At 39.0% G+C, this 10782-nt stretch overlaps 1 protein-coding gene across 1 annotated transcript; it reads right to left on the minus strand.

The window, feature by feature from the left end:
- Window positions 1-8672: 8672 nt before the first annotated feature.
- On the minus strand, window positions 8673-9626 carry LOC130844658 (olfactory receptor 11G2-like). Its single transcript, XM_057720775.1, has one exon. The coding sequence runs from the start codon at window positions 9624-9626 to the stop codon at window positions 8673-8675; it is 954 nt and encodes a 317-aa protein (XP_057576758.1).
- Between the last annotated feature and the right edge of the window lie 1156 nt (window positions 9627-10782).

Here is a 10782-nt window from a genome sequence, read left to right on the forward strand (position 1 = left end):
TTGTCTTCACATGGCCTTTTCTCTCTGTATGCCCATCCCAAGTGTCTTCCCCTTCTTATAATGGTACCAGTCCTATTGGCCTTGGGCTCTACCCTAGAACTCATTTCATTTATTCTTTCTCATGGGCCCTATCTCCAAATACAGTCACATTGGGGGTTAGGGCTTCCACATAAATTGGGGAGGAGGGACATAATTGGGTTCTTGAAGCCCTGGAAAAAAGAGGAATTCTGCCATGATCCCAGTTGGGTTTCAGAATTCCTGTTGTCTAGTGGACTTCTTTTTGTGTTCTGGCTCCCTTTTTTACATTTTGATGCAATCAAAGTTTCAGAAAACTTAGGAGTATAGCACAAAGGAATTTCTTCCCTAAACCATTTGAGAGTAGATTGTTCACCTGATGCCCCATCATCCCCAGATACTTTCCTGTGCCCTTCTAAGAAACAGGAGTGTTCTCTACACAACCCAACAGAACCATCACCTCAAGAAATTAACATGAATCTATCACTACCATTTAATCTTCAGAACCACATTGCAGTTTTGCAAATTGTCCTAATTATTATTTTTTTTGTAGCATAATATTCCAGTTCAGAATTAGTGATAGCATTCAATTTAATGTTATTTGGGTCCTTTGGGAAGTAGATGCCTCTAACAGAGTGAGAAGTATCAGAGATTTATTGAGGGAACATCTGTGAGAAAGAAAAGGGAGAGGCAGCAAGAGCAGTCAGGGATAGTTTTTAGACTGAGATTGGGCCTGAAACCTGTGAAAGAGGGAGAGAAGGAAGAGGATTGGTAAAGAGGAGCCTTAGACTCTAAAACAGCCCTGAGAAAATTTTAGCTACCCCAAGGGGAGCTCTGGCTCCAAGATGTCCTGCCTTGGGCCTAGCACTTCACCCCCTGGTTGGCTGGGGATTGGCTGTGGGAAGAACATGGCCTTCACTTAAATGGTGTGGTGGGTCACACATGTGCTGTAGCTAGAGCCTGTCAGCAAACTACTCCCTGCACAGCTCATCAGCCAATTTTTTCTTGAAGGGAGTTCAGCATGGCATACCTCCATGGTCATCTTAGTTGTCATGTTTCTTTAGTTTCCTTATTTTTTTCAGTAAAGACTAGTTCCTAGGCCCTGTCCATGACCTTGACATGTGTGGAAATTACAGGTTAGTTGTGTTGCGCAGTGTTCTTCAATCTGGGTTTGTCTTATATTCTTTAGGATTAGATTCAGGTTAGGTATCTTGGATAGCAATAGATACTGCTAGAAGAATGTTGCATTCCATCAGGTGACACACAATTTCAACTCATCCCATTTATAATAACACTCAACTTGGTTAAGGTAATGTGTGTCTGACTACTCCACTGCAAAGTAAGTCTTTCCCCCTTTGTAATTAGTAAGCAGACTATGAGGAGGTACTTTGAAATTTTGTAAACATCTCATCAAAATTTTGATTTATTCATTATTTATATATATATGGATTCATAGTTCCCTATTTGATTGAATAGTTACAAATCTGTCAATATCAGTGTTTTGATGCTTAACTTGTTTTTTTTTTTCAATTTATTTATTTATTTATTTTATTTATTGGCTGCGTTGGGTCATCATTGCTGACACAGGCTTTCTCTAGTTTCTGCGAGCGGGGGCTACTCTTCATTGTGGTGCTCAGGCTGCTCATTGTAGTGGCTTCTCTTGTTGTGGAGCACGGGCTCTAGGTGCATGGGCTTCAATAGTTGTGGCACATGGGCTCAGTAGTTGTGGCTCATGGGCTCTAGAGCACAGGCTCAATAGTTGTGGTTCACGGGCTTAGTTGCTCCATGGCTTGTGGAATCTTCCCAGGGCAGGGCTCAAGCCCATGTCCCCTACATTGGCAAGCAGATTCTTAACCACTGCGCCACCTAGGAAGTTCAACTTGTTCCTGGTTTAACTGATGGGAGCCCATTCAAGCTCCCTTTTGTGTCCTTTTGGTATGCACCTTTAAATCTTTTAAGTAGTTTCTTGCTTTCTGGCACAGAAAAGATATTCCAGGCTCATCTTGTAACTTCTGTATCCCAGTCCTGGAATCAGCAGTCTTATCAGAGAGACTGGTTCCTTTTAAAGGAACATGGTAGTTAGTTATGCTCATTGCTGTTGGCATATCACTGCTCCTAAGCCTACTCAGTGGACAGATTTATTTTTCTATATTTACCCATATATATTGTAAACCATGAGTTTACACTGATACTTCCCATTCCAATTAAACACTACAGGGTTCATTCTAGCTTTCACCATTTCCTAAAGTATTTGTTACTTCCTTTCCTGACTGTGAGAAACCTATTTTATTATACCTAAATTTATTAGCTTTTTAAGAATTCCCACTGATGTCACCAGCTTCCCATTTCCATTCTCATGCCTTCCCTGTGCACATGGACATGTTGCCTGCTTGAGCATAGACACCCCACATCAGGATATCTTACCCCCAGACCTGAGCCCCTTTCCTCACCACGCTTCTCAACCCACTTGGGCTCTGATACTCCCCTCTGGATTGCACAAGTCTATTCTCAGCCATAGACACCCAACTTTCTCTGCCAGACCTAAGGGCTTTATGGATGAATTATTCAGAAAAGGAAGAAAAAGAGGAAGCAAAAGAAAGTAGAAAGAACTCCCTCTCTTTGATAGGAGTGAATATGAAGTTTTTGGCTACTGCACCTGAGAACTTCATACATCATTTTAAATGACAAGATTCTGGATGATCGCCTGATGTCATAATGGGAGGAACCTTTGGGGGAGAAGTTGAATATTTTACATGTAGGAGGGATGTCATTATTTATGATGAGAGGGCGGACTATATGGTCCAATGCTTTTCCAATGATGGCCTAAAGGATATCTCTATCCTACATGCTCTTTTATGTGATCTTTGCCATTTTCTGATCAAGAGGTGGTATCCACTTCTTTTCTCCTTGAAAATAAGCTGGTTTTGTGACGTATTGATAAATAGAATGTGACAGAAGTAATGCTGTGTAACTTCCAGTTTGGGCCTTATAAGATCTATAGCCTCCATTGTTGCTTCTTGGAACATGTGGAACAGAACCAAGAAACTCCAGTTGACAGAATTAGCTGAGTTTCCAGCCAACAGGCAGCACCAACTAGCAGCAATTTGGGGGATCTTTCTTGCCTGTTCCAGGTGCAGCCACGCCTCCAGATGACTACGGTCTCTGCCAATACCATGTAGAGGAAGCAGTTTCCCAGCTGAGCTCAGTAAATGCATAGGTTCATGAGAGATAATAAATGGTTTTGGTTGTTCTAAAGCACTAAGTTTGGGGGTAGTTAATTAGGCTGTCATAATAACCAAAACAGATTGGAATGCTGAAACTTGAAATAAGGACCTCTGAATGGACTTAGATGAAACTGGGAATCTTCAATCTCTGGCATTCGGCCCCCCTTCCTATGGGATGAAACGCGATCCCATGTCTGAGGATATTATCTTTTCTTCATCTGCGATTGGGGAAGAGACTTCTTTTTCTTTGAGAACCACTCTGTTCTCTTCTTCTTGTTTTAAATTTATCATGTTGAGGAGTCATTCTGTTTCTGCCTTGTTGTGCATTTCACCTGGTAACACAAGTTCAGTTTTCCTTTTTCAGGTATAGGGAATTTAAAATCCTAATATCCACTGTTTATTCTCTGATTCAACCCAAACTCACTAAATTCTGTCATGTTATCTGAAAAATAATGGGAACCAAAGAGGAGCTAAGATTGCTCTGATGAGATTTCTAAACAAATATTTCAGATATTCTTTTGGAGGGCCAAGCAAACCATATGTGGGTTTCATAAAAGAATGATATGTTACTATATATACTTCTTTTCCTAGGAGTGGGTATATGTATAGGTATAACAGATTCACTTTGCTGTACAGCAGAAACTAACACAACATTGTAAATCAACTACACTCCAATAAAAATTAATTAAAAAAGCTCACATTATAATGGGCTGAAAAGTGAATAAACGAATAAAAAATTATGTGAAATTAAAGAATGTTTATAGATAAAATAATAGCGTTCATGGCCTTTTATGGTAGTATTTTTTGGTAGCACTTGTTCATGATATAATGAACAAGTATTTTAACATTAGGCTCTGGAAAGACATGATTAATTAATTTTTGCCCTTAAGGAGCTCACAGTCTAGCCAGCCACTCTGATCAGACCAAAGTCCTAGGGAGTCTATAGGGGCAAAAATCCACTCAAGGGTGGAACTTTAGACCTGATTCATTTTTAGCTAATTGAGTAATTATGTTGTCACCCAGCACTGATAGTGATGTACAGTCTTGCCCAAATTGATTTCTATAGAGAGGAGAGAGGAGGACGTATGCTGAACTCACTTCTTCAGTTAGTCACTCTGATCCCTTCAGCGCTGGCCTCAAGCTTTGTGCACGTTGGTCCAGAGCCACAAGGTGGCAGAATAAGCCCCACCATTTCTTATTCAAACCGACTGTAGCCACATGCTTTTAAGTGCACGCTCACTCTGCCCATACCCCTCAAATTCATGCTGGGTGTAACGTAGAGCAAATATTATCCAGAGTACTATTACCTCAAGTAACTCGTTTCCTTCTGCCACCCACCCTAAGTTCTACTCTCCTTTCAGTGCTAACTCAAGGACATTGCAAGGTTATACTTTGGAGAACCCCTGGAGTATCTGGGGTTTCATCCTGCATTTCAAAGCCTTTTCACACCCAACTCAATGATCTGCATACAGAAAATACCTGTTAATTTTCTTCCATTTTAATGGCTTTCTAGCTTCTTTAACATGAACATCTTTGTATTACAATAGTTTGTATATTTCTAAATCAGTCCCAAATCCTTTTACTTTCAGTCTAAGATGAGCTCTAGCTCAGAATCTCTTCTTCCATGAAACCACATCTCTCCAAGAGGTTGGAAAGTCAGCCTTTCTGAAACAGTTTTTGTTTTCCCCAGAAACTTTCAACACATTTCTGAACTCTAAGTTTAGACACTACGTTTTTCTATTATTCTCCAACTTTTCTTGCATTTTTCTCTATTTTCTTTCTTTTCTCTTCTACCCTTCTCTGTGTTGTATTGTAAAAGTTGCGGGCATGGAAAGAGGCTCTGTGACATCTCCAGGGAGCTCACTGTCTTCTGCCCCTGCTTAACTTTAGTAGGTGGCTGGCCCCAGACCATGAAACTCTGGGAGCCTAGAACCATGTAACCTCGATGTGCCAGGATAATCCTGAGCTCATCCATTGCCAAGTAAGGCAAATTATTTTAGTGCAATGGCAAAACAAAACAAACCCGCACTTTCTTTCAGGACCGAGGAGCCATTAATTAGCTAAGAACTCCTGAAGGAGACTAGATCCTGACTGGGCTTCTGAATTTGGCCACTGGGTAGAAACTAAGACCTAAAAGCAATTAGAAGCAAATGTGACACCTGAAGTGAAGCCAACTTTCCCAAATACTTTTTTCAGCTAAGAATATGTTTGGAAGCATCACAGGCTTGGTTATGATTCAGGTCTGTGTGAGCAGTCCAGGTCAAGACAGCTGGAGCCTGCCCTTCTGGGGTAATGTATATGGCTCTGAAGTCTTATGTTCCCTTCTGTAATTTGGAAGGAGGGAGAGAAGAAGCTCACTGCACGTACTGTGCCATTTAATAACTGGTCTTACAGCAGTAATCTTTTGAAATTAGATTTGGTTTTTACCTCTCTAGTATTATCCTTCCCTGATCCCTCCAAATATGTTGTACCAAATTGTGTGCATGTATACTCGTGTATACATATATATATGTATATGTGTGTATATATATATATGTATATATATATATATATATATATATATATATAACTCCTTTTGAGAGTATCCACCTTTGAAGCAACTCTTCATATTTTAGGTTCTTAGGTTGAAGTGATGAATCCCTAAGTCAGAATAAGTCGGACACAAATAAAATTTTGATTGGGGCAATTGCCTAGGCATAGTGCATGAAGACAGGCATTTTTTTTCTTTTTTAAGACTTTATTTTTTTAGAGTATTTCTGGTTAAAATTGAGATGATATACAGAGATTTCCCATATATCCCCTGTCCCCACATGTGTATAGATTTCTCTATTATCAACTTCTCCCACTATAGTAGTACATTTGTTACAATTGATAAACCCACATTAACACATTGTAATCACCCAAAATTCATAGTTACCTTAGGGCTCATTCTTGGTATTGTACATTCTATGGGTTTTGACATGTATAATGGCATATATCCATCATTATGGTGTTGTACTATTTTCACTGGCTAAAAAAATCCTCTGCTCCTTCTACTCATTCCTTCAACTACCATCCCCATTCTCGCCAAACTCCTGGTAACCACTGATCTTTGTACTGTATCCACAGTTTTGCTCTTTCCAGAATGTATGCTTTTCAGATTGGCTTATTTCATTTAGTAATATGCATTTAATTTTCCTTCTAGCTCTTTTTTAAAAAATAAATTTATTTATTTTATTGTCTGTGTTGGGTCTTTGCTGCTGCATGCAGGCTTTCTCTAGTTGCGGCTAGCGGAGGCTACTCCCCGTTATGGTGGTCAGGCTTCTCATTGTGGTAGCTTCTCTTGTTGTGGAGCATGGACTCTAGGTGCGTGAGCTTCAGTAGTTGCTACAGGTGGGCTCAGTAGTTGTGGCTCACGGGCTCAGCAGTTGTGGCTCACAGGCTTAGTTTCTCCGTGGCATGTGGGATCTTCCTGGGCCAGGGATCGAACCCATGTCCCCTGCATTGGCAGGTGGATTCTTAACCACTGTGCCACTAGGGAAGTCCCAATAACTCATTTCTTTTTAGTTCTGTATAACATACTATTGTCTGGATGTATCACAGTTTATTTTGTGATTTCAAGGACATTTTGGTTGCTTTCAAGTTTTGGCGATTTTGAATAAAAATACTAAAAACATCTGTGTGCAGGTTTTTGTGGACATAAGTTTCAACTCTTTTGGGTAAATACTGAGAAGCGCCCTTGCTGGATTGTATGATAAGAGCAGGTTGAGTTTTGTAACAAACTGCCAGACTGTCTTCAAATGGCTCAACCATGTTGCATTCGCACTAGCAACGATGAGAGCTCTTGTTGCTCCACATTTTTGTCAGCATTCGGTGTTGTGAGTTCCACATTTTGGACATTCAAATAGGTGTGTAGTGGTATCTCATTGTTCTTTGAATTTGCATGTCCCTGATGACATATCATGTGGAGCTTTTTAAAAAATTATTATTATTTGTAATTGAAGTATAATTGATTTATAATATTATATTAGTTTCATGTGTTCAGCATAGTGATTGAGTATTTTTACAGATTATACTCCATTAAAAGTTATTATAAGCTAAAGGCTATAATTCCCTGTGCTATACAGTCTATCTTTGTTGCTTATCTATTTTATACATTCTAGTCTGTATCTCATAATCCCATAGCCCAAACTTGGCTCCCCCCCTTCCCTTTCCTCACTGTTAACCACTAGGTTGATTTCTACATCTGTGAATCTGTTTCTGTTTTGCTATATACATTTGTTTGTATTATTTTTCAGATTCCACATATAAGTGATATCATGCAGTATTTGTCCTCCTCTGATATTTCATTCAGTATGATATTCTCTAGGTCCATCCACATTGATGCAAATGACAGAATTTCATTCTTTTTATGGCTAATATTCCATTGTAGATATACACCGTATCTTCTTTTTCCATTCATCTGTTGATAGTTGCAACAGATAATAAAAAGCATTTGACAAAATTCAACATGCATTTACGATAAAAATTCTCAACAAAGTGGTATTGAGGGAGTGTACCTCAACATAATAAAGGACATATATGACAAACCCATAGCTAACATCACACTCAACGGTGAAAAGCTGAAAGATTTTCCTCTGCAATAAGGAATAAAACAAGGATGCCCACTCTCACTACTAACTTAATAAAATACAGGGAGTCCTAGCCAGAGTGATTGAGTAAGGAAAAAAATAGGCATCCAAATTAGAAAGAAAGAAGTAAAACTGTCACTATTTGCAGATGACATGATAGTATATATACAGAATCCTAAAGACTCCACCAAAAACCTGTTATAACTAACAAATGAATTCAGAAAAGTCACGGGATATAAAATCAATACACAGAAATCTTCGGTATTTCTATACACTAACAATGAAGTATCCAAAAGAGAAATTAAGAAAACAATCCCATTTAATTGCATCAAAAAATCGCTAATATCTAAGTAAAGTTATTAGTCTGTTTCCTTGAAGACAAATGCTACACTATGGTAAGGTGGACTTCCTTCAAACTAGAATCTTTTTTATCAGTCAGTATGTCCCAGTGGAAAATTACTGACTTACAGTATTAATCCCCTCGTCAGTCTATGATCTTTGTTACATGTATGTTAGTTGCTTCAACTCAGTAATGCAAAGCAGACTTCTGTCTTCTTTTTAGAAACTGAATTATATATAGAGGGACTGATTGGTTTAGATACATGAAATTGCACTTACTTGATAGTAATTTCAAAATTGAATTCACTTGCTAAAATATATTTTTCTTAAATTAGACTATTGCATCTTGTGGTGAGTGGTCATTAAGGTGATAATGGGCCCTCATTACAGTAGCTTCTTAATAAATCAGTGAGTTGGGAGACAAATATATCACTCATGTCTTATTAACGTAAGTTACATTTGAGAGGTGAAATTTAGCTCTCATTTATATTTTATTAACATGTCGTTCATTCCCAAAGACTTTCCTTAGGGCAGCCTTCATCTCCTTGTTCCTGAGACTATAAATTAGAGGATTGCATAAAGGTGTTATCACAGAATAAAATAAGGTAATGAATTTTTGCATTTTCTCTGGGTGTCTTGATTCAGGACTAACATACATCACAATAAGAGAGCCAAAAAACAGAATGACCACAGCCAGATGAGAAGCGCAAGTGGAGAAAGCTTTGTGTTTGCTTGCGGCCGAGGGCATCCTCAGCACAGCCAGAATCACCAGAGCATAGGAGCAAAGGATGAAGAGAAAGTTGCCAATCATGAAAATAACATTGAAAGTAGAGTAAATGAATTGTGTGGTGGTGTCTTCAGAACAGGACAGCATCATCAGTGGGACAGGATCGCACATAAAATGGTCGATGATATTTGGGCCACAAAAGGGCAACTGTGAAATGAGAACAACCGGGGTTAGGAAGAGGATGAACCCACAGGACCACCCAAAGATGACGAGGCCAGTGCACAGCTGTGTAGTCATGATGCGTGGGTAATGCAGAGGACGGCAGATGGCAAGGTACCTGTCAAAGGCCATGATGCAAAGGTAGAAGCCCTCGTCACACCCTAAAGAGAAGAAGAAGTAGAACTGTGCAAAACAACTCACAAACGAGATGGACTTGCTTGAGGACAGGAAGTTGGCCAACATGTTAGGGACAGTCGTGGTGACATAACACATTTCCAGGAGAGAGAAATTCCCCAAGAGGATGTACATGGGGGTGTGAAGGCACTGATCCCACCGCACAGCACAGGCAATGGCTGTGTTCCCCATCAGGGTCAGGGTATAGGCTACTGAGAAGAGTCCGAAGTAGAGGAGCTGCATTTCTGGGCTTGAGGGAAAGCCCATGAGGATAAAGTGGCTCACGGAGTGGGTGGTTTCTCTGCTGGACTCATTCATTAGTCTGGAAGACATGGAGGTGACAGTGGTTACTGTGGTTAAATGGAGTATGCTGATTCTTCCTGAAAAAAACTAATTTCTTTATCTTTTATTTCGTAAAAGTGTAAACAGACTTTTCTTTAAGCAACAAAACTGTGACTTTCATGGCTTAGCCCTGCACATATATTATTTTAAAAGTCACCATAATAGAAAAGAGGGAACACATGAGTTGGAGGCAAACTTTTACGTTTCTAAGAAAGATAAACTAGGTACCAGGAATTTATGTGATTCTGATAAATTAGCTATATTAGTCCGCTCTTTTGTCTGTTTACCTGAACTACTGATATTACGTTTCTATGCATATGAAGTTCTTTCAGCAATGCTGTGAATATCTGTTTTTGATGATTTATAACAATATAATAATAAAAATGGAATCAAGATATTGTAAGACACTCTGTCTCAATGTAGTGCCATGACAGAACATAAAATAATTCTCATTCTCACTTTCAGTTCCTCTAGCTTACTCAAGGTGTAATGTGCCCATTATGGCAATTGACACAGGGATAGCAGCCTGTGTCTATGACTGGCCAAGTTCAATGTGCCTGTATTTGGTATCCATGGTTAAGTTAGCTGTAAGAAAAATGGAAATATATATAAAATTATATATATATATATATTTATCCTTTTCCATGTCCTTCGTTTTAGATACACCTTTGTTGTCTTTTTACATCTCACCGAGGTCTATTGGTCTATGTAGGCCTTTCCCATCTGGGCAAATTCTGAAACAAGAAACTTTTCACTTCTGCCTCTCTGGCTACTTCCATCCCAAGTAGCTGTTATTGAATCAAAACTCATTTCTCCTGTTTGCTCAGGACCTTATTCTGACCTAATACATTAGGCAAAGTAATTCATTTGAAACTGTTTATTTTTTTTTCTTTTTTTGTTTTGATTGACAATATTGTTTTGTTTCAGGTGCACAGCATAGTGATTCAGTATATTTACAGATTATACTCCATTAAAAGTTATTACAAGAGAGTGGTTGTAATGCCCTGAGAGATACGGTATATCCTTGTTGCTTATCTATTGTATACATTGTAGTTTGTATCTCTTAATACCATACCCCTCACATGATCCTTCCCGCTTCCCTCTCCCCACTGTTAACCACTAGTTTGTTCTC

This window comes from Hippopotamus amphibius, chromosome 2 (genome assembly GCF_030028045.1).
Source record: "Hippopotamus amphibius kiboko isolate mHipAmp2 chromosome 2, mHipAmp2.hap2, whole genome shotgun sequence".
Taxonomy (NCBI): Eukaryota; Metazoa; Chordata; class Mammalia; order Artiodactyla; family Hippopotamidae; genus Hippopotamus; species Hippopotamus amphibius.

Excerpts from the sequence above, each read along its gene's own strand:
- LOC130844658 (XM_057720775.1), bottom strand. The coding sequence starts at position 9,626 with ATGAATGAGTCCAGCAGAGAAACCACCCACTCCGTGAGCCACTTTATC.